This window comes from Entelurus aequoreus, linkage group LG01 (assembly GCF_033978785.1).
Source record: "Entelurus aequoreus isolate RoL-2023_Sb linkage group LG01, RoL_Eaeq_v1.1, whole genome shotgun sequence".
Lineage (NCBI taxonomy): Eukaryota > Metazoa > Chordata > Actinopteri > Syngnathiformes > Syngnathidae > Entelurus > Entelurus aequoreus.
In genome coordinates this window covers 77,844,038-77,869,684 of record NC_084731.1, presented here as the reverse complement: position 1 = coordinate 77,869,684, position 25,647 = coordinate 77,844,038, and the positions used below count along the sequence as shown (strand labels likewise).

General features: G+C 37.9%; 1 protein-coding gene across 2 annotated transcripts in view; it reads right to left on the bottom strand.

Annotated features, from left to right (window-relative positions):
* Window positions 1–25,647, bottom strand: part of LOC133657517 (histone demethylase UTY-like) — a 75,833-nt gene that overhangs the window by 48,272 nt on the left and 1,914 nt on the right. For both annotated transcript variants that reach the window (XM_062058955.1, XM_062058962.1), the window contains exons 3-5: window positions 6,941–7,049; window positions 6,783–6,832; window positions 6,620–6,678 (exon numbers count right to left, since the gene is read on the bottom strand). In XM_062058955.1, the coding sequence (XP_061914939.1) occupies window positions 6,620–6,678; window positions 6,783–6,832; window positions 6,941–7,049 (218 nt within the window). The remainder of the gene's footprint in view (window positions 1–6,619; window positions 6,679–6,782; window positions 6,833–6,940; window positions 7,050–25,647) is intronic.

Sequence of the window (25,647 nt, the reverse complement as noted above, 5' to 3'; positions counted from 1 at the left end):
GGCCGAAAAGGCATAATAAAGAAGGAAAAAAACATAAGTCGCACTGCAGTATAAGTCGCATTTTTGGGGGAAATGTATTTGATAAAACCTAACACCAAGAATAAACATTTGAAAGGCAATTTTAAATAAATAAAGAATAGTGAACAACAGGCTGAATAAGTGTATGTTATATGACGCATAAATAACCAACTGAGAACGTGCCTGGTATGTTAACGTAACATATTATGGTAAGAGTCATTCAAATAACTATGACATATAGAACATGCTATACGTTTACCAAACAATCTGTCACTCCTAATCGCTAAATCCCATGAAATCTTATACGTCTAGTCTTTTACGTGAATGAGCTAAATAATATTATTTGATATTTTACGGTAATGTGTTAATAATTTCACACATAAGTCTCTCCTGAGTATAAGTCGCACTCCCCGGCCAAACTATGAAAAAAAACTGCGACTTATAGTCCGAAAAATAAGGTACGTTTTGTAGTTACGTTTTGTAGTTACGTTTTGTAGTTACGTTATAGCGTCCGCAAAAATGGAAACATTTAAATGCAAGACTAAAGTTTATGCATGTTTTAAATAAAAGTAACGTTAACAGATTTTAAAGACCTTTCGAGATCATATTGAAAACCTTTTAGAGATTTTATGACAAATTTAGACATTTTAAGACCTTAAATTCAAATTGTTGGACTTAAGACTTTTTAAGATCCTGCGTATACCGTGGTCCCCAACCACCGGTTGAAATAATTAGTTATTTCCGTTTTATTTATTATCTGAGCCCGAACGATCTTTTGTTTTGAAAAGTCTTTTATTTTGAAAAATGACCGGATTCTCTCGGTTATATCTTGGTCACTTGAGCGCCAAAATTTAACCCACCTAGCAAAATGAGTAAAAAACAAACGTCTTTGAAAAGTTTCTTTGTGAAGGGGGGAAAAAGCACAGTGAAGAGAGAGAAGAGCCTACGACTTCCAAAAAAAAGAAAGCCTTTAACAGACAATACCAGGAGTCCTACTTGAAATATGGATTTATCGTAACAGGTGATTCCCACGCACCGAGCCCGCTCTGCATAATATGCGGCGACCGGCTCTCTAATGAGGCAATGAAGCCTTCAAAACTGCTTCGCCACTTAGAGACCAATCACCCCGGATTAAAAGACAAGCCCCCGGAGTATTTTGAAAGAAAAAAACATGAACACTCAGAAGAAATTACTGAGAGCCACCACATCAGTAAATGAGAATGCACTGAGAGCATTGTACTTAGTGTCTAATCGTATTGCTAAGGCTAAAAAGCCATTCACTACTGGTGAAGAATTGATCCTTCCTGCCACTAAAGACATTTGCCGTGAACTTCTAGGAGAGGCTGCTGTTAAAAATATATCACAGGTGCCTCTGTCGGCTAGCACCGTGACTCGGCGCATTGAGGAAATAGACGAAGACATTGTGACACAATTGTTAGAGAAGATTGATGAATCACCGTGGTACGCACTCCAGGTTGACAAATCTACAGATGTTGACAACAAGGCAATACTACTTGTTTATGTGTGATATATTTGGCCCTAGTGTGTGAATGTGAGTGTGAATGTTGTCTGTCTATCTGTGTTGGCCCTGCGATGAGGTGGCGACTTGTCCAGGGTGTACCCTGCCTTCCGCCCGATTGTAGAAGAGATAGGCTCCAGCGCCCCCCGCGACCCCGAAGGGAATAAGCGGTAGAAAATGGATGGATGGATGGATATTTATCAGGAGGATGTGCATGAGGATATGTTATGTGCACTATCGTTGCCAACCAACACCACAGCCGCAGAACTGTTCAACTCGCTGAATGGTTACATGTCAGCCGGTGTTCTGGATTAAAGTCATGCCCCGAGATCGCCACCACATCACTGAAAACCATGTTGCCATTTCCGACATCCTATCTGTAGGAAGTGGGATTTTCTGCAGTGACAGCCACCAAAACAAAACAACATCTCCCATTACCCCCAGTTGGGACCGTCTCGTTGCCGAGAAACAAGCTCAGGGCTCCCATTGATTTAGCGTTACGGTGAGTTAAAATTCTCATGCACTTTATATTCGTTTTTAATGTTGTATCTGCATCTTATTTTGAAGGCATGTAAACGTTACCATAGCAACCAAAATCAGAGAGCATTAGGGCAGTGGTCACCAACAGAGGGAGGTGAGGGAGAGGGGAGAGGAGGAGAGCTTGTGAGTCTCGGCACACGAACATGCAAGAGGCTTATCTGACGGTTCAAACTGGCAACCTTATTTCAGCTGTTGAAAAATAACATACTCATGTTATATTGTTGGCAGAATGTGCTAATAAGGGTCCATATGAGTACACAGTGGATTCACGTTTATAATTATTTCATAACAATCAACCCCGCCCCACCTTTTTGTGGTCCCCAACAAAAAGGTTGGGGGACCACTGCTATAGTGGACCAACCAGAAACCATAATTAAATACAACTGAACATTTTTAGAGAGAAAAACACCTGTACACGTCTCCCATCCAACCTGACAGAGCTTGAGAGGTGTAGCCAAAAGGAATATGCGAAACTGTGCAAAGAAAGGTGTGCCCAGCTAATGGCATAATAGTCAAAAACATTTGTGGGTGTAATTGCTGCAGCAAAGTATTAAGCAAATGCAGTGTGTATTTATGTAAATGTGATTTCTTAGAGTTTTAGTTTTAATCACTTTGCAACCGTTGAACAAACTTTTTTTAAAGTTTTCATTATGGGGTGTTGTGTGTAACCTTGACAAAGTGCTGTAAACATTTTATTTCGTCACTTGCTCATTTTTATGAATGCTTTCCATTGTTTAAAACAATGCTATGAACAGGCAATGATTAAGGCTAGGTCCACACAGCTACTGTTATCTTAAAAAAATAACATATACCCTCTTACGGTGTACAATAAAGTTGAAGTGGAGTTTCAAAGAAATCTCTGTACATGACAGCCGGTGAAGATGTTTTCATGTAGACATTTTTTCCAATTAAAAGCAACCACAGTTAACTTGGTGGCATTTTAACACCTCTGTTCATAAATACAGTGGTATATTAGGTGTACAATGACGTGCGCATTTATTGATTACCGTATTTTTCGGACTACAGGGCACACTTAAAATCGACAGTGCACCTTGTAACCTGGTGCGCCAAATGTACGGATTAATGTACAGGTTACCGACTTCAAAGCAATTTTTTTTGGTACACGGTGTAGTGATAAGTGTGACAAATGAGTCACACGTAAGATGCGTGTGGACTGCAGGTTGACTGACGCCTGTTGTCAATAAATGACGCTAGCAAGCAAGACCAAAACTTTGATGTTTCATTGAGAACATAAACCATGGTGTCAAACTCTGGCCCGCGGGCCAAATTTGGCCCGCCGTGTAATTTCACTTGGCCCTTGAGGCGATATCAAATTAACACTAAAGCTGGCCCGCCGATCCTCCTGGGAGTCTTCCAAACGCCAGCCAGCCAGCCAGCCTGACAGCCAGTCCAACGAGTGCTGGCCCAGTCACATAACATGTGCGGCTTCTGCACGCACACACATTAGAATGCAACGCATACTTCATCAACAGCGATACAGGTTACACTGAGGGTAGCCGAATAAAAAACTTTAACACTGTTAGAAATATACGCCACACTGTGAATCCACACCAAACCAGAAGGTTCTGGGTATTTGTTCTGTTGTGTTTATATATGCGGTCCTCTCCAAGGTTTCTCATAGTTATTCACCGACGTCCCACTGGGGTGAGTTTTTCCTTGCCCGTATGTGGGCTCTGTACCGAGGATGTCGTTGTGGCTTGTACAGCCCTTTGAGACACTTGTGATTTAGGGCTATATAAATAAACATTGATTGATTGATGTTGTGTTATGGTGCGGATGTTCTCCTGAAATGTGTTTTGTCATCCTTGTTTGGTGTGGATTAACAGTGTGGCGTATATTTCTAACAGTGTTAAAGTTTTTTATACTGGCACCCTCAGTGTAACCTGTATCGCTGTTGATGAAGTATGCGTTGCATTCGCTCGTATGTGCGTACAGAAGCCGCACATATCTTGTGACTGGGTCTGAACGATGTTAGAATGGATGAAAAGCGGACGTGACGATAGCTCGTAGAGTACGTTAAAGGTTAATTTGTTCAACCTTGGCCCGCGGCTTTGTTCAGTTTTAAATTTTGGCCCACTCTGTATTTGAATTTGACACCCCTGACATAGACCATTACACACAGCGCTCAAAAATCCGTCAAAATGTTTGAGTATGATTTGGTAAACTATGAAGCCGCATCGCTTGATGAATTGTCGGCACATTATTGCCACTGTAGTTAGACGTGATGTGCTTCAACATACATGTATTGTTATGGTGTGTGTGTGTGTGTGTATATAAGAAGGTTACGTTGGTGGAGCGCTAATAAAGAGAGATGGCTCAGAAAACGACAAAGTGAAAAGATAAGAGAGGTTTTACGATCATTTAAAAGTAAAAAAACAACAACATTGTGGTGAAATGTTTGCACTGTGAAACAAAGCTGACATCTCACATTAGTACTACATCAATTATATATTACCAGAAATCCTCCTCCATTTTTAGGAGCAGCAAATAAGCAGCAATAAGATAAGTCTAATTTGGCAGTTAACACCATCTTACTGTATATGTTTGACATGCATAACATAAATGTTTTAATCAAACACATGTGAGGATACCTAAAGTCCAAGTACCCTCCTCCAATGAATACCTTTTTTAAATGGGTATATGTTAAATTGTTGAATTGTCACTTAAAGGGAAACTGTACTTTTTGTGGAACTTTGCCTATCGTTCACAATCATTATGGATAACGTGACATTTTTTTTATGCATTCTAAATATTAAACGTACATAAGAGTCCAATGGAAGCTCCATTTTTTTGCCCATAAAATCCAATAAATAACCATTCAAGAAGCACCAACAAAACTCCATTTACATTTTGTGATTTGAATATTAAACAAATATTTGTGATGGTGTTATTATAAGCGCTAACGCAGGCAACCTATTTATAGTGGCGCCGTGATCACTTCCATGTGTTGCATCATCGAGTGGTCTGCTGTTTCCTTGCTTCCTTGCTCCCTGTAAGTTTATTTTATATCATAAATCAGTAGGTGATGTTTTATTATGTCTGTTGGCTCTCATAATGTCTGCAGTGAGTAAGAGAGGTTTTACGATCACTTAAATGTAAAAAAACAACATTGTGGTGAAATGTTTACACTGTGAAACAAAGCTGTTGTTATACATGTGCCTGGTACTACATTACATACCGTATATACTTACATCATGTACTGTATTTTTCAGACTATAAGTCGCAGTTTTTTTTCATAGTTTGGCCGGGTATGGTATTTTTATTTATTTTTTGTCATAAAGAAATACAATCATGTGTGCTTACGGACTGTATCCCTGCAGACTGTATTGATCTATATTGATATATAATGTAGGAACCAGAAATATTAATAACAGAAAGAAAACCCTTTTGTGCGAATGAGTGTGAATGAGTGTAAATGGGGGAGGGAGGTTTTTTGAGTTGGTGCACTAATTGTAAGTGTATCTTGTGTTTTTTATGTTGACTTAATAAAAAACAAAATATATTATATTCGTTTTCATATTAAAAAAAACACAAAACGACAACACTTATTTTGAAGGTTTGGCTGCATTTACAGTATATTGCTGTGACGGTGCGCCACAATTAAATACATTTAGGGGAAACTCTGCCATCCGATTTGAAGATTAATTATTCCCACAACGGGACAGTTGGCTTTGTAAACATATTTTTTTCCTCCCAAATTGTGTTACTTCACGGCAAGCTGCAGATGAGCAGACTGTTGTTACTTCCAGTGTGTGTGTAAACCTGGCACCCTACTGCACTCCCACGAGACAAGGATGGTGGATGACTGAATAGACGGCTCACTGCATTCAGTTAATTCTACTGTTTAATGAACTCAGGTGCTGAAAGCAATGTAAGATGTCGGATTAGCGAACATGTCTGTCACTTGAATGCCGGTGATGGCGGAGAAGAAAAAAAAACTCCAGCTCTTGCGGTTACATCATCGCACTAATTAAAACCTCAATGTCGATTAATCGTGCAGACCTAACCCCTACTGTGCTGTAGGTGGGTTGGGGTGAGCAAATCAAACGCTCTGCAAACATTCCACCAGTAAGGAAAAACATTGTGCTTCAACACATCAAACTTTATCAGCCACCTGAAACGCCAGCATCGCTATGACGCTTGAAAACCAACAAAGAAAGCTGCTGCTTAAGAAGCTGAACAAACCAGGCCACAAAGATAAGTGTGCCCAAAGTCCAGTGAACTCTAAATTAAAAAAAACAGTAGATATTCTGTAAATAAGTTATCAGTCTTGGTTTTGAGACTGTCAGCTTGAGAAAAAAAAAAGGATGCATGCATAATATGTCCATTAAATTCCTTTTTTTTTTTTTTTTTTAAACACATTTCCCAATAATAATTTCTGGTACTCAAGAGGGAAAAAACTCTGGGAAAAGCTCCAACAAAATAAGGCATATCAGGCTGCAAAAATCTACACAAAATTCTCTCAACCTGCTTAAATTCATAGGCGGTTCTGTCTAAATCAGCACATGTCACACTACTCACCACTGAAAGGCGTTGTAGTGGAAGTAGACCATTCCCAAACCATACAGAAAGGCAGCATTCTGAGTGGGATGAGAAGACTTGCATGAAGCTCAAAAAAAAGAAAAACTGGTCTGTCATCACTACAACATGACTTTTATTATGGAGTGTGGTTGTGCTGGCTCACCTTCCAGTAGTCTGGCTGTAAACTGTAGTACCTCTGGTATGCCGATAATGCTGTCATTGGAAGAGCACAGCATGGGGGTTAGATGAAGCAAAGGACATGTAAGGAAGCCACCACAACTACAGGGTGGTTAAGTAGGCCCGATGAAAAGGGTGACTCACCTTTTGGGTAATCCTCTAAGAGGAGGTTGAAGTGGCCTAACTGGCAGAACACCTCAGGCTCAACTTTCCCCTCCGCCTTGAGGATGAGCGAATCGTAGCAGCGGACAGCCTGAGGAGCCAAAAAACAAAAAAAACAGGCTCAGGACACCATGTACACGCACGTCATTTATGTAAAATTTACTTTTCTTTTCTTGTGAAATAATCTTGCCATTGAGCACAAGACTGTTCTCTGGAGATATGTATGTATATTATGTACAACATGTATGATATGGAACGGACTATGACATACTCAATAAACAACACATGAATACAGCTCAGGTGGTGGTTAAAAAAAAAAAAGTGTCTGAAAAAGACGATAACGGGGACAAAAGCTAACTGGAAAAATAAAGTCAAGCTGAAGTTGAATTGTTTTGCCACGTGAGTCATGACACACAAATATATATTTCCGGATGATAATTTCCCCCAAACATCCAGTACAATGAAAGAGGTTGGAAGCAGCCGTGTTGGCAAGTGGAAATAGACTTGGGCCCATATCGATAGGTACATTTTTATTGAACAACAAATGAAAATGAACTCCATAACTTTGCCAGCCTTCCTAACCGCCGTGTGCATGTGTTGTAACACGCTGCAAGAACGGTCACTCTTTGCATCGGTTTCACTTTCAATGACGTGCACATAAACAGTAATAATATTAACCCCTGTAAAACTGACTGTTAGTTTTACCGTTTTAAATCAAAATGATCGAAAAACCGTGATTGATAATCACGCGTTGATAACATTATGGACCGACTAAAGTTAACCTGCTAGCTCGCTTAAATGCAAACATGAAAATAAGAGCCATTAACACTATTACAATGTTAAAAGATACGAGAAATAAAGTGGAAACTCGATTCACAAAAGCCTCGATTTGCGTTCTTTTTGGTTTACAAACTTTTACATTGCGCCAAATATGCCTCTGTGTGCGGACCATGTCTTGGCAAACAGAAGTTGTATTTATTTACTCATTCATTCATTAATTTTGTGTGCTGATGGAAGCCCTATAGAGGCTGACATTTTGATGACATCACTTCCTGTAACCTCAGGCACGGCCATTTTGAAGAGGAGGGGCCCCATCGTCACAACCTGTTTACATTCTGTACACCAGTTCGAAGCGTTTCAAGGCTAATGACACTTCTGACTCATTTATTTCCACAATTGTTGCACCTTGCGCCAAAAAAGACCTGTGTCAGCCTGTCCTAAAGATCACTCTGTGTGATTAGAAACACTTTGAATGTGTCCAAACTCTTAGTCTTGCTGTATCGCTTTGGGTTAGTGGACAACCACTGAGCTAGCATTTTAGGTACGTAGTTAGCCTACGGCTTGCGGCACCTTCATTTTGAGGATTTTATCAGCGAAGGGGGATGTATTGCTTAGCAAGTCTTTAATTGTGAAGAGACCGAAAAAGATGCCACAGCGGACCTTTAATACAGCGGAGGAGAAGGCAATACCTGGATGGGCACAAGCCAATATAGAATTACCTCGTGCTGCTAGTACACACATTTGATTTATTTATTATATATACAGCACAGGCCAAAAGTTTAGACACTCCTTCTCATTCAATGCGTTTTCTTTATTTTCATGACTATTTACATTGCAGATTGTCACTGAAGGCATCAAAACTATGAATGAACACATGTGGAGTTTTGTACTTAACAAAAAAAGGTGAAATAACTGAAAACATGTTTTAGATTCTAGTTTCTTCAAAATAGCCACCCTTTGCTCGGATTACTGCTTTGCACACTCTTGGCATTCTCTCAATGAGCTTCAAGAGGTAGTCACCTGAAATGGTTTTCACTTCACAGGTGTGCTTACTTGCTTGAGAAGCGACACCTTAAGGCTCGTCTAAAGTTTGCTGCTGATCACATGGACAAAGATAAGACCTTCTGAAGGAAAGTTCTGTGGTCAGATTAAACAGAAATTGAGCTGTTTGGCCACAATACGCAGCAATATGTTTTGAGGAGAAAAGGTGAGGCCTTTAATCCCATGAACACCAATTCCTACCGTCAAGCATGGTGGTGGTAGTATTATGCTCTGGACCTGTTTTGTTGCCAATTGAACTGGTGCTTTACAGAGAGTAAATACAGTGTTTCCCATAAACTGTCAAGATACCTGTGGCGGTGGGGGCGTGGCTATGGGCGTGGTCACCATGACATCATCGAGTAATTTGCATAATTTACTACAATGATATGATTTTCTCTAAAAAGGCTCAAAAAATGTATACTTACTAATTAATAATAACAGTTTTGTTTTAAACGTCCATCCATCCATCCATCCATCCATTTTACAATATAATTACAACACTTTATGTACATATTTATATACAGATTTCAACAATAAGTTATTCACTGAAATATATTTATTAATTGTGGTTCTTACAAAAAATATATCTTATAAAATATAAAAGCTAAAATGTCTCTTAAAGCTCTGCCCCTTTAATTAGTGCATACTAAATAATTTAACTTTAGCCTACTACTACAACCATATTATTTACCAGCAACATAAAGTGAAACAGAGGCAGAGGTGTCCTGCCACAGTCAGTAACAAATAAACAGAAAACAGTAGTGGTCAAATACAAATAAGGCAACAAGAGAAGTATCCTACACTTCTTTTTTGTAAAGTAAATCTGAACAGCCTATATGGGCATCTACATCAACTATATGATTTGCCTGAGAAGCTGGATCGTACAAAAAAAATTAAGTTTTTTTATTTTTATTTGTGGCGGACGTAATTCTTTCGTGGCGGGCCACCACAAATAAATGAATGTGTGGGAAACACTGAAATGGGACAATGAAAAAGGAGGATTACCTCCAAATTCTTCAGGACAACCTAAAATCATCAGCCTGGAGGTTGGGTCTTGGGCGCAGTTGGTGTTCCAACAGGACAATGACCCCAAACACATGTCAAAAGTGGTAAAGGAATGGCTAAATCAGGTTAGAATTAAGGTTTTAAAATGGCCTTCCCAAAGTCCTGACTTAAACCCCATTGAGAACATGTGGACAATGCTGAAGAAACAAGTCCATGTCAGAAAACCAACAAATTTAGCTGAACTGCATCAATTTTGTCAAGAGGAGTGGTCAAAAATTCAACTAGAAGCTTGCCAGAAGCTTGTGGATGGCTACCAAAATCGCCTTATTGCAGTGAAACTTGCCAAGGAACATGTAACCAAATATTAACATTGCTGTATGTATACTTTTGACCCAGCAGATTTGCTCACATTTTCAGTAGACCCATAATAAATTCATAAAATAACCAAACTTCATGAATGTTTTTTGTGACCAACAAGTATGTGCTCCAATCACTATCACCAAAAAATAAGAGTTATAGAAATTACTGGAAACTCAAGACAGCCATGACATTATGTTCTATACAAGTGTATGTAAACTTTTGACCATGACTGTATATATGTACATGTTCCGCATTTTCATTTAAATACATTTTTAAGTGCTACAGTACATACCAATATTTAAAACAATAAAAGCTTAACCATTTAAACAGATAAAATACAAAGACTAAAACATTATCAGTAAAGCAAGAAATAAAACATTCAAAACGGTGGATTTTATAACAGTGTGTATTTATCTGGTGCTATTAAAAAAAAAAAACTTGGCCAAAATACTTCAGTGTGTGTATAAGTACTTTTTGAATACATTCAACAATACCGCAATAATAATTAGAACCTTTACAATTGTGGTCATGATGACCAAGATATGAAATTTTCATATTGTTACATTCTTATGTACATTTTTACATTACTTCATTAAACTACTGTAGTTTGTACTACATTCTGTTGTATTTCTTACCTAAAAGTATGTTTTTCTTTTCAAAAGGCATATTACATGTTAATGGATTTCCATTCATTTCAATAGATGACAATTTGAGATACAAGTGTTTTAAGCTACTACTGTAGAATGCTTAATTTTTTTCTGCAAAGGGAAATTGTATTTACGTTCTAAATGACCTATGCCAGAGTGAACGGTGTGTTCCATGGGGACCAGTGCCACGCTCCAAAAGCAGTCAGAGGTTCAATAAAACTGTATTACGATAGAAGTAGGGCTGCAACTAACGATTAATTTGATAATCGATTAATCTGTCGATTATTACTTCGATTAATAATCGGATAAAAGAGACAAAATACATTTCTATCCTATCCAGTATTTTATTGAAAAAAAACAGCATACTGGCACCATACTTATTTTGATTATTGTTTCTCAGCTGTTTGTAAATGTTGCAGTTTATTTAAAAAAATTTAAAAAAAAATTTAATTAAAAATTATTATTTTTTAAAACCTCTGCACATGCGCATAGCATAGATCCAACGAATCGATGACTAAATTAATCGGCAACTATTTTAATAATCGATTTTAATCGATCTAATCGATTAGTTGTTGCAGCCCTAGATAGAAGTGTTTTATATCGGTCGATATCGATAATTGATATGTTTAAATGACTTATCAAATATAAAGACCAGGAGAAAAATATACTAAATGTAAACACTCATTTCAAATGTAACCTTCCTCTGATTACAACCCCCTTAGACATTAAGGCAGAATGGAAAGGAAATATCAACACAACCAATTAACAAATTAACAAACAATTAATGTAAACAAAATTATAATATCACATTTAACACCTAACATTGACCTGTCAAAATTAAGGTGCAAAAATAAGGAATGTTTAAGAAATGCTTAAAAAACTGTAACAAAATAGTCCAAAGTGTGAAAATGTAAACAGAGAAACCTGAGAAAAACTTTTTTTGCAAGTTTACGGCTGTGTAACATTTAATTTGGTCCGTTGTTCTTATTGAAGTGTGGAAATTATTTTATGTTACGCAGTAATTATTATTTAAATCATAGTGGACCAAATTACTAATATTTTAAAGTATCACGTTTGTTATATTGTGTAATTTATTCTATTCATACAGTCCTGCACTTTAGTTCCTACCTGTTGTTTCTTTAAACCTGAAAAGATAACACTTTATTTTTATCTTGAGATTTCTCCAATACTTTTTGAGTTTGAGTTTATTTCGAACATGCAAGCATACAACATGATACATCACAATTTCCAGTTTCTCTTTTCAACATGTTCGAAAAGGAGTAGGAAGAAGCAGAGCTTATTTAATCCTACCCCTTTTCTTTACATAACAGTTGCTGAAACTTTTTTTTATTCACTTCCTGTTCTCAATTTATTCACAATAAACTCCATATGTAATCACAATAAAAATAAATAAATAAATAATAGTAAGAATTTAATAATAATAATTGGTGAAGAAAGTCATATTTCATATGATGAGATAAGTAAGATTACTTTAAGAATGAATGAATGAATGGATGAAATAAATTGAAAATGTTTGTCATGGTTCTTCTTCTTTGTACTTTGTAAACACTTTAAGTTTGAAGAGTTTCTTGAAGTGGATCATATTAGTACATTGTTTGATTGCTTTGCTTAATCCATTCCATAATTTAATTCCACATACTGATATACTGAAGGTCTTAAGTGTTGTACGTGCGTACAAATGTTTTAAATTACATTTTTCTCTAAGATTATATTTCTCCTCTTTTGTTGAGAAGAATTGTTGTATATTCTTGGGTAGCAGGTTATAGTTTGCTTTGTGCATAATTTTAGCTGTTTGCAAATTCACTATGTCGTGGAATTTCAGTATCTTTCATTCAATAAATAAAGGATTTGTATGTTCTCTATATCCAACATTATGTATTATTCTAACTGATCTTTTTTGTAACACCGTTAATGAATGAAGTGTACTTTTGTAATTATTTCCCCATATTTCTACACAGTAGCTCAGATATGGTAACACTAGTGAGCAGTATAGACTATGAAGTGATTTTTTGTCTAGAACATGTTTTGCTTTATTCATTATTGACGTGTTTCTTGCTACTTTATGTTGTATATTTTTTACGTGAGATTTCCAGTTCAATTTATCATCAATCATTATACCTAGAAATTTGGTTTAATTTACTCTTTCAATTTCTATTCTGTCTATTTGTATTTGTGTTTGACTTTCTCTTCTACTATTACCAAATAGCATTATTTTAGTTTTACTAAGATTCAACGATAGTCTGTTTTTGTCAAACCATCTTTTTAATTTGTTAATTTCTTCTGTTATTATTTGTATTATCTCCTGTGTGTTCTCTCCTGAACAAAACGCTGTTGTATCATCCGCAAATAATACTAACTTTAAATCTTTTGTAACTTTACAAATGTCATTTATATAGAGATTGAATAATTTAGGTCCTAATATTGATCCCTGAGGTACACCACAGGATATATTTAGCGTTGTAGACATGTGTTCGCCTAGCTTAACGTATTGTTTCCTGTTCGTTAGATAACTTCTTATCCAGTTTAAGACTAACCCTCTGATGCCATATCGTTCTAGTTTTTTGATTAAAATATTGGTCTCTCTCTCTCTTTATTAAAAACAACCGGCAACGAATATAGCATCTATTTCTGGTGTTATTGTAGACTGTACTAAGGTTTAGAGACTCTTTATTTCTGTCGCTTCATGTCTGCAACGAAAAACCAGCTGCAGAGAGCATGACATCCCACTTGCGTCACACTGGTGGGAGTCTTTCTCTCCTTAAAAAAATCTTATATTCATCATCTTCAGATGCATTATTGCGAAAATGCTGCCTTTCATCCAGACAACCCCGTGCATATGGCTTACGTCAACACAAAAATACAATTTTGGCAGCGCTGTTCCGATGATCAAAGTATGTCGCTTTTTGGCGCATCGCTAGTTAACAGTGCATAAATAATAAACTATATATATATGTATCGAGTCATATACTAACTACCTGTTGGTGTCAATGTGTATGTTAGTGTGTTATGATGTTCATTATTCACATGGTCTGTTAACACACCGTTTTGATGGAGAATGAGGACGTGTTGTGTGTCGAGGAGTGAAACACGGAGACAGACCTGTGTGCACCAGAGGTGTGGACTCGAGTCACATGACTTGGACTCGAGTCAGACTCGAGTCATGAATTTGATGACTTTAGACTCGACTTGACAAAATGTAAAGAGACTTGCAACTCGACTTAGACTTTAACATCAATGACTTGTGACTTCACTTGGACTTGAGCCTTTTGACTTGACATGACTTGCTACTTTCCCCAAAATCTAAAGTTTAAAAAGTTATTTGGGAGCGCTCCGTAGCTTTCATTTTGTACGTGTCTGTCTATCAGTGTGTGTGCTGCGTGTCAGCGTGTGTGCTCTCAGTACAACAGCCAATCAAATTAGATCTACATTGTTTTCATCACACAGCATTCAGCCAATCAAATTGCAGGACAACCAATGAACAAGAGTTGTCAAACTAACGCGCCAGTGAGAAAGATTTATACCAAAGTTGGTTTCGTTCGGGTATAAAAACTACGACTTGGTCAACAAAAAAAAATTGCCGTATGCAAATCACGCAGTTTGAATATTACAGACGGAGACGCAACAACTTCCAACTTCGTTCGACATTTGAAGTTGCACAAAGAAGGGTAAGTTTTGAATGTAAGCTAACGTTTATTGGCTAAGTAACATGACTTTTATTTGCTGTGTAGTTAAATCAGTGAGGCTGTAAACTCACTGCTAACGTCATAACCATAGACATCTTATAAGTAGACGCAGCATCGAGCGCTACTGCTTACTGGCGCAGACGAGACGCGGGGCCGCCATCTTGGAGTGGTGATCCGCTCCACTCAGTGCAATTCATTTGGCAGGAGCAATGAACTGTCAGCGCATTTAATTCATTTTACCTCACTGAATACCACTCATTTTCACGCGCTTTTTTGTCATACGTGTAGCTATGATAACGGACACATGTTTTATTATTCATAGTTTGCTTAACAGTAATAGAATATTCTTATATGCTATAAGTGACCAGACGTCCGAGATCAAAACTGGGAATATAAGCCCAGAGAAGGGGGAAAAAACGGTCAGCTATTTTTAAGTTGAGGAAACAATATAATTACGTTATATATACATGCGTATATCCTACATAAACAATGTATGAATACATTAGATATCTATATATCTTATAGACCGTATCTCTGTTGCTGCAGCAGCAGAGAGTTTATTCTGTCTTGACACTTTGTATTGATATTTTGTATTACATTCTTCCCTTAAATGATAATGTTTACAGTGATTGTTATATATGTATTTTTTATGTATGTCGCTTTGGATAAAAGCGTCTGCCAAATACTTAAACATATATAAACACCTGAAAGTCTTTATATCAGCTAAAACCACCAATCTGTTTCACTGGATTCAGAATAAAACCAAATGCTGTCTTACCCAACAATGTTAGTATTTGAATATTGTTACTTGAAGACTTATTCATGGTTACAATTATACTGTTAAGAAAGTATTGTATTATATTTTGCCTAAAATGAGAATGCATCATAATCAGTGGCGGCTGGTGAATTTAGTTTTAGGTGGGGCTGAAAGTTTGTAAACCAAACCCCTGTAGGGGCGTCATCCTCCCCCAGAAGATTTGTTTGTGATTTTCACATACAAATATTGAAGATCTTTGCTCCTTCTCAACTCTGTGGTAATGTTATTTTAATAAAATACAACCAAAAGTACATTAATGTTAAATCTTACTTGTGAAAAGTAATCCCCCGATTCCTATTTTCAACAGTCCGCTCATTTGAGCAGGAAAACGCTGAACACCAGCCCGGCATCTTTGTTTTCTACCTGTCAACTGTCAGTTTAGGCTGCTCGCCGGCTCCTCATCACCACTTCAAGATGCAATTTGCTCGCGTCACAGCAACCAATACTGCGTCTACTTATAAGATGTCTATGGTTATAACATCATTTCAAACACAGCAATATGTTGCGTCCACTGCAGTTTGCTTCCTTATTCATACTTTTTGTCAAGTGATTTTTTTAAGCAGGGTTGCATGAGGTACCTACAGTTAACGTTACGTTAGTCATTGTATCACACACAGTAACATAACGTTAGACGGCGGTCAGCAGCACCGCATATTTTAGCCACCTACAAAAAGACAAACGTAGTCAAATAAAGGTCAGTTAAAATGTATACTATATTAAGAATATGTGTACATATTGCATAGGGCCCTGACATCTAAAAAGTACAACTCTGTTCATTGCTATGTTCATGTATTTGTTATGTTTTTCATGTGTACGCACACATAAACACACATACAGTATGAGATGAGATCAATGAGATAAGGTAAGAACAGAATAGAAACTGCTGTGGAACTAGTTACAATGCAATATGCCATGGAAATACAATGTTAACACTTGTACAAATAAGTACAGTTGCACTTGTTTTTGCAAATGTGTTTATTCTGTAAAGGAATGAGTTAAATGTTTAAAATTGTTTAAACTATTAAAATGACTGGTTAATAGTGCTATTATGAATTGCAATGTCAGTACTATTTTTTTTCCTGCTATTTCAAATGCACTTGTTTTAATAAATAAATACAGCGGTTTAAAAGCATACACAATCTGTGTAAAAATATTAGTCTGTGGTTAAAAGGACTTGAAAGGACTCGAAACTCAAAATGCAGGACTTGTGACTTGACTTGAGACTTTCCAGTCTTGACTTTGGACTTGACTCTGGACTTGCCTGTCTTGACTCGGGACTTGACTCGAGACTTGAGGGCAAAGACTTGAGACTTACTTGTGACTTGCAAAGCAATGACTTGGTCCCACCTCTGGTGTGCACAGAGAAAATACTTGCTGCAATTGAGCAAAAGATTGGCAATAAAAGGTAAACAGAGTATCAGATTTGGTGTGTCTTCTTCTGGACGCTACAATTCATCGTAATACTTTATTTTGTTTTTTTAATTTAAAAAAAACAACCTTATTTTAAGGTGTGGCGGATAATATTTTGCAGTGGCGCACTGCCACAATCAAATAGATTAAGGGGAAATCCTGATTATGGTGTATGTATGAGGACTACAAAATAGCACATATTAGTAGACATTATCTGGTGTTTAGTTTCGACCCATTATAGAAAACCAACTTTTCTTACCTATTGGTTCCTGCTGTTGTGTATTTGGAATCTGCATAATTCACGGAAATTTGCGCACATCTGCCATAGCAGCCCGTGCTGTAGTAAAAAAGCTCCTTCTTTTTATCTGTCCTCTTATTATGGGGCAATCATCCTTCGCTGTAGCCATTTCTAAGATAAAGTAGCGTACAGTTCTAACATCTGTCAATAGACTCGCTATGGAAAAGCTAAAAACTACCGGTACAACAAAGATAACGGATGTTGTCAAAAAGGAGCCACGTAAATAAGACCCGTACACAAAATGGCGCATCCTGAAGAGACAGTCAAAGTATCTTGAAGATTATGGATTATGCCATTATAGCGCTTTTCGACCTTCAAGGTACCCAAAGCCGTTTTGACACTATTTCCACATTCACCCATTCACACACTGATGGCGGGAGCTGCCATGCAAAGCGCCAACTACAACCCATTAGGAGCAAGGGTAAAGTGCCTTGCTCAAGGACACAACGAACACGACGAAGATGGCGGAAGCTAGAATCGAACCTGCAACAATCAAGTTGCGAACATGACTGCTCTACCACCCAAGCCACGACATCCCCTTTGTAACCTGTATGTTACTCTAATAAAGCACTGTACAAGTACTAAGTAAAACAGTGAATGATATGTCTGGGCTAGATCAGAAGAAACTAAACTCGGCTCTAAGAACGGAGAGTAATGGAGACTGAACACAGGATTTAAGTTTAAGTGGTACCAAATTATACTAAAGAACAACAGGAAAAATAAACAAACAAACAAACATGTAAATTCGAATGGCCATTCACATATTCAACAATTCACAGAACGTTCAGTATTTACAATATACTTGATTCAGTCCTTGTTTTCTACCAACGATGGTATAAGCGCAACACGATTTCAGAGTTCATTATACGGGCCCCGCAAAGTCCACATTGTGGTGGCAGTGTCCAGAGGGGTTTTAGTGAAGGGACGGGGGAAAGTGAATGTTCAGGAGGACCGCAATGAACACGTTGCGTTTTGGTAAAAATAAAGGAAAAACAGAGGGCGGCTGCTGAGGAGCCTCCTACCAGCCCGGGGCTCAGTTGGGTGGATTCAGTTCAGTTCAGGTGGTTCGGTTCCATGCATAAAGCTTCAGACTCTAGTTCAGGGCTCTAAGCTCGCCATCCAACCTGGCCAATTCCGCAGATAATTCACACTCAAACACTCTCGCGCGACGACCCACGGCCCTGTAGTCGGCTCCTGCAGCGTGTCCCTCTCGCTCTTACCGGTAGCAGCCCACTACCGGGTATTATGCTAGTCTGATAGCCGCGTTAGGTCACGTGACCGCGTGACGTAATGACGCACGCAAGGACAGCTAAGACGACGAAAATAAATAGAAAGGATATTTAATGGGGTTTTGTTATCCGGGTTACATCTTGGTCTGTCAAACATAATCAATGAAACATTTTGACTCGAGAACCACCATTATATGTTATGTAGACCACAATAAAGTGGTTTAAATGTAAAAATAAAAATAATAATAATAATAATAATAATAATAATAATATGACCCCTTTACTGCACCTTACAATTCGACGCGCCTTTTGTATGAAAATAAACTGAAATGGTACATTTCTTGCAATTGGGTGCATTTATACACTATATTTTACCTTTGGATTTATTCTCATCCAATAACCTCTCTTGGCTGTCTTTTTGACAGTCACATGTTTCATGTAATGTACCACAGAATTGTTAGTAGACAATTTACTAATATTATTATCATCATTGAAAATTTATTGTAAAACTCTATAACATGCATGCAAAGAAGTTTCCCATTTGGCAACTCTATTCTGTAGCCACGCCCTCTCGGGTTGTATACTTCCGGTTTTGTGACTTCTGTTATAATCCCTCACATCAAAAATATACCTTCTCTCTGGCTCCTAATGAATTCACTAAAACTACAACTGGCCCGGAACTAAAAGTGTTCGGGTTGTAATCATCCAACATGATTAGCAGCAAAGTAGACAGCCGTCAACATTTTGGCTCAGGGAGCAAACGAAGGCGACAACAAGTAAGCTAACTAGCGAGCTTGTTTCGGCGCTCCTGATGGTGTTTTTGTCCTGTAACTCAATTCGGAGTTTAGGCAAGGGAAACAGCAAGTACCAGCGGATGAGGCGAACATTCATCAAATTTTGTTTATTGATATTTCATTAAAAACATGCGTAAGTGATTTTTGACCGGAAAATGTATGTTTTCTAACCCCGGATTTTGTTGTTTTGCAGATATTTCACATGCCTGATCAATCAATCAATCAATCAATGTTTATTTACATAGCCCTAAATCACAAGTGTCTCAAAGGGCTGTACAAGCCACAACGACATCCTCGGTACAGAGCCCACATACGGGCAAGGAAAACTCACCCCAGTGGGACGTCAATGTGAATGACTATGAGAAACCTTGGAGAGGACCGCATATGTGGGTAACCCCCCCCCCCCCCCCCTCCAGGGGCGACCGAAAGCAATGGATGTCGAGTGGGTCTGACATAACATTGTGAAAGTCCAGTCCACAGCGGATCCAACACATCAGCGAAAGTCCAGTCCATAGTGGGGCCAGCAGGAACCATCCCGAGTCGGTTATAAATCAATGTTGCGGTTGACGCACTTTTTGTGTCTTTTTACGCATTGAAATCAGAGAGGAGGCGCATTTCTGCACGTCCCCGGGATGCAGTTTTGTTTTTTTTTAACCGAGCCTGCCTCAAAACTCCGGTTTGCTTGTTTTTTTTATTCGATTATCGCTTTACGCCGGTGTTGTGCCAAAATGTGATTGCCTGCCAAAAATGTATTTCCTTTGCGGGAGCACGCACAGCTCGCTAAACCTGCATTGCTTGGCTTTGTCTGTCCACAGCGGATTACTAGGTGTAAGACAAACACTTTATCTTCGTGGTTATTGTAACGCTACGTGTTTGACATTTAAGCCTTTATCGTGTCCGAAAATGCCAGTTTGCCTTTTCTGTGGTATTAATGAGATTTAAAGGACTGTTAGTCCGATGTTGATGTGATAAAAGCTTTTTCTTGTTTGGAAGATACGTACAATTATAACTCTTATTTCTTGGTGCACATAATAAATATTTATAAAGTGTTTGGATGTATGTAAAACGTTCATTAAATGCAATACCCTTATGAGCATTACGTATATCAAAATCAAGTACCTAATGTACTGTTTACTTGTTGAAATACCCTTTACAAAGCTAAAATCTACCCAAACGACCACTTTTCTGCTGCTAAACATTTATTTCAAGTAATATTTTGATACTGACACATCTTAACTCTGCATATTTTACTAGAATACCCATATGGGCATTACATATATCAAAACCAAATACCTACTGTACCGTTTACTTGTTAAAATTCCTCTCACAAAGCTAAAATCTACCCAAACGACCACTTTGCTGCTGCCAAAAGGTGAGATAGGCTCCAGCACCCCCACGACCCCGAACGGGACAAGCGGTAGAAAATGAATGAATGGATAATATTTTGATACTGACACATCTTAACTCTGCATATTTTACTAAAATAACCTTATGGGCATTACATATACCAATATCAAGTACCTACTGTACCGTTTACTTGGTGAAATACCCTTCAAATCAATTTCTGGCAGAAGCAAAGTGGTCGTTTGGGTAGATATTTGCTCTAAAAAGGGTATTTCAACAAGTAAACAGTACAGTAGGTACTTGATTTTGATATATGTAATGCTCATAAGGGTATTCTAGTAAATAATGCAGAGATGACATGTGTCAGCGGTCCTCGTCAGCCAGGGAACTTTAATTTTGGGGCGGCAGCGGTAAAGTTTAGATACATGAAGGAAAGAAGAAAGTGAATGAATGTTTATAACTGAATACATTTACGTATGCATAAAACAATTTTTTATTTTGTATTATTTTATTTTCTATGAATTAAGTAACGTTTATGACAACCTTTTCCCAAAACAATATAGAATGTGAGATATGACAGGATAATGCATACATTTATCATTTGTTTTCAAAACGTTTACAAAAAAGTGGGACCCCAAACATTTACTGTGGGACACTATTTTTCTGACTTGATGGGGTCCTGGACCCAATTTTGAAAATTCTTAGCGCCAACACTGTAAACAACATGCGCTACAGCTGATAAATCATAGTTTAATGTAAATACGGGATTTTTAAATTAATTAAGTAATGTTTATGACAACCTTTTTCCAAAACAATATAGAATGTGAGCTATAACAGGATAATGCATACATGTATAATTTGTTTTCAAACGGTTACAAATAAGTGGGACCGCATTTTGAAAATTCCTAGCGCCAACACTGTAAACAACACGCGCTACAGCTGAAAAATCATAGTTTAATGTAAATAAGGGGACTTTTGCACCAGCTTGTGCACTGACCACCCTGTCCCGTTGACAGTTATCAAGCATTGTAGATCAGTGGCGACACGAAGGAAGCCGATGGACCACGAAGGTTACAGTTTGAACCTTTCTGCAGATGCACTGCGTTGGCCACACTTTTGTATTTTTAATGAATTAAGTAATTATTATGACAACCTTTTTAAAAAACAATATAGAATGTGAGATATAACAGGATAAGGCATACATTTATAATTTGCTTTCAAAACGGTTACCAAAAAGTGGGACCCCATTTTTATGACTTGATGGGGTCCCTGGGACCCCATTTTGAACATTCCTAGCACAAACACTGTAAACAACAAGCGCTACAGCTGATAAATCATAGTTTAATGTAAACAAGGGGACTTTTGCGCTGATCACCCTGTCCCGTTGACAGTTATCAAGCATTGTAGATCAGTGGCGACACAAAGAATGCCGATGGACCAGAAGGTTACTGGTTCCAGTTTTAACCTTTCTGCAGATGCACTGTGTGTTGACCACACAGTCCACGTACATTTACACTAGTCTGACACGTGTCTTGTCATTCTTGTCAGAAAGCCTGACAACAGAAGCTGAACATTGCACAATGGTATGCCACGATTCCATAATTTCATGCTGCGGCTGACAACTAGGGCTGGGCAATATATCGAATATACTCAATATATCGTGGGTGTGTCTCTGTGCGATGTAGAAAATTACTATTTCGTGAGTATTCGAGTATACGTTCTCACGCAGTTGCTTTTAGCTGCGGGCATTACACTACAGGCGTTTCTCACTCTTTCTTGTCTCTCCTTCTCACAGAGACATAAAACAAGCATCAACATACGTCACACATGCAACGTCGCCGAGCAGAGAGGTAGCGGCATGGGTAAAGTTAGCTGTGAAGGTGGTGCAAGCGGAGCGGTGCGAGTGGTAATGCGAGAGAGAGAAGGTGCGAATCTGGTAACAAATGGAGGAGGAAGAATTCATTCCCAAGAAAAACAGCACGGGGTCCATCGTCTGGCGGTGGTTTGGCTTCAAGCAGGAAGATGTTGAACAGACAACCCGTAATATGTCAAGTATGCGGAAAAAGCGTTGCTACAAAAAGTAGCAGCACTACTAATTTGTAGCATCATTTGAAAAGTCACCCGCTAGAGAAAGGAGTGCTTCAAACTCTGCATGCAGGCATCTCCGGCCGGTGCCACACCCAACAAAATGCCGAAGCAACCAGCACTGACCCAATTGAGCCTGCAGTCTTCCATTTCCACATCAACACCGTATGAAAAAAATAGTCAACAACAGAAGGAGATAACGTCCGCAGTAACCTACCACATAGCGAAGGACATACACAATGTGATTTCCTATTTATTATGCAGCAATTTTTTTATTTTACAGTTTTTGAAATATCTTGTGTGACATCATGCACAAAAGTGCACTTTATTTGTTTTAAAATATTGTAGTGGCGTTCTGTACAAAAAGTGCATTTTAATTTAGTGTTGTTATATGTCATCTTAGTGACATCATGCACAAAAGCGCACTAATAGCTTGTTTTAAAATGACTCACAATTTTGCACTTTCTGTTTTGGAAATTAGATGAATGTTTGTGCCACTGCTTAATAACTGTTTAATAAATACAGTGTTGGTCAATTGACTTAGTTGTGAATTCCCTCTCTGCATGAAAGTTTAAAATTAGCATATATTAATGCAGTATGAACAAGAATGTTTTAATGTAGACACATGGAATCATCATACTGCTGTGATTATATGCATCAAGTGTTAATTCAAGGCTAAGGCAAAATATCGAGATATACCGTATTTTTCGGACTATAAGTCGCAGTTTTTTTTCATAGTTTGGCCGTGGGTGCGATGTATACTCCTGAGCGACTTATGTGGGAAATTATTAACACATTACCGTAAAATATCAAAAAATATTATTTATCTCATTCGCGTGAGCGACGAAGCAAATGGCAGCCATCGTCACACACATGTCAGCAATCGTCACTCACACGTCAACCAATAAGAATTCGGCAGGGGCGGGTCATGGCAGAAGTGTATTGTGGGTCATAGGATGCTAAATGCTATACGCTACTGCCGTAGCTATTAAAATGGATCACATCAACATTGGCGGTAACTTATAAAAACTGAGAAGGACTGAACAAAAATGGCACCGAAAGGGAAATCATTTACTGCAGATTACAAGCTGGACGTAGTGAAATATGCAGCAGAGAACGGCAATCGAGCAGCAGAAAGAAAGTAAGCTAGCGGGGCGCATACCAGAGGCGACACCGGGGAGGAAGATTTCATTGGATTTAGCGATCGGGAGTAACATATTGTTTGGTAAACGTATAGCATGTTCTATATGTTATAGTTATTTGAATGACTCTTATCATAATATGTTACGTTAACATACCAGGCACGTTCTCAGTTGGTTATTTATGCGTCATATAACGTACACTTATTCAGCCTGTTGTTCCCTATTCTTTATTTATTTTAAATTGCCTTTCAAATGTCTATTCTTGGTGTTGGGTTTTATCAAATAAATTTCCCCCAAAAATGCGACTTATACTGCAGTGCGACTTATGTTTTTTTCCTTCTTTATTATGCCTTTTCGGCCGGTGCGACTTATATTCCGAAGCGACTTATAGTCCGAAAAATACGGTATATCGCGTATCGTGATATGGCCTAAAAATATTGAGATATTAAGATATTAATAAAAGGCCATATCGCCCAGCCCTACGGACAACACATGCCATAGCTGATAAATCACATTGTTTAATGTAAATAAGGTAACTTTTGCACCAGGTCCTGCAAATATCGAGATATATATCGTGTATCGTGATATGGCCTAAAAATATAGAGATATTAATAAAAGGCCATATCGCCCAGCCCTACGGACAACACATGCCAGAGCTGATAAATCATGTTGTTTAATGTAAATAAGGTAACTTTTGCACCAGGTCCTGCAAATATCGAGATATATATATCGTGTATTGTGATATGGCCTAAAAATGTCGAGATATTAATAAAAGGCCATATCGCCCAGCCCTACGGACAACACATGCCAGAGCTGATAAATCACGTTGTTTAATGTAAATAAGGTAACTTTTGCACCAGGTCCTGCAAATATGGAGATATATATCGTGTATCGTGATATGGCCTAAAAATATAGAGATATTAATAAAAGGCCATATCGCCCAGCCCTACGGACAACACATGCCAGAGCTGATAAATCACGTTGTTTAATGTAAATAAGGTAACTTTTGCACCAGGTCCTGCAAATATCGAGATATACATCGTGTATCGTGATATGGCCTAAAAATATTGAGATATTAATAAAAGGCAATATCGCCCAGCCCTACGAACAACACATGCCAGAGCTGATAAATCACGTTGTTTAATGTAAATAAGGTAACTTTTGCACCATGTCCTGCAAATATCGAGATATACACTACCGTTCAAAAGTTTGGGGTCACCCAAACAATTTTGTGGAATAGCCTTCATTTCTAAGAACAAGAAGAGACTGTCGACTTTCAGATGAAAGTTATCTTTTTCTGGCCATTTTGAGCGTTTAATTGACCCCACAAATGTGATGCTCCAGAAACTCAATCTGCTCAAAGGAAGGTCAGTTTTGTAGCTTCTGTAACAAGCTAAACTGTTTTCAGATGTGTGAACATGATTGCACAAGGGTTTTCTAATCATCAATTAGCCTTCTGAGCCAATGAGCAAACACATTGTACCATTAGAACACTGGAGTGATAGTTGCTGGAAATGGGCCTCTATACTCCTATGTAGATATTGCACCGAAAACCAGACATTTGCAGCGAGAATAGTCATTTAACACATTAGCAATATATAGAGTGTATTTCTTTAAAGTTAAGACTAGTTTAAAGTTATCTTCATTGAAAAGTACAGTGCTTTTCCTAAAAAATAAGGACATTTCAATGTGACCCCAAACTTTTGAACGGTAGTGTATATATCGTGTATCGTGATATGGCCTAAAAATATTGAGATATTAATAAAAGGCCATATCGCCCAGCCCTACGGACAACACATGCCAGAGCTGATAAATCACGTTGTTTAATGTAAATAAGGTAACTTTTGCACCAGGTCCTGCAAATATTGAGATATATATTGTGTATCGTGATATGGCCTAAAAATATTGAAATATTAATAAAAGGCCATATCGCCCAGCCCTACTGACAACACATGCCAGAGCTGATAAATCACGTTGTTTAATGTAAATAAGGTAACTTTTGCACCAGGTCCAGCAAATATCGAGATATATAT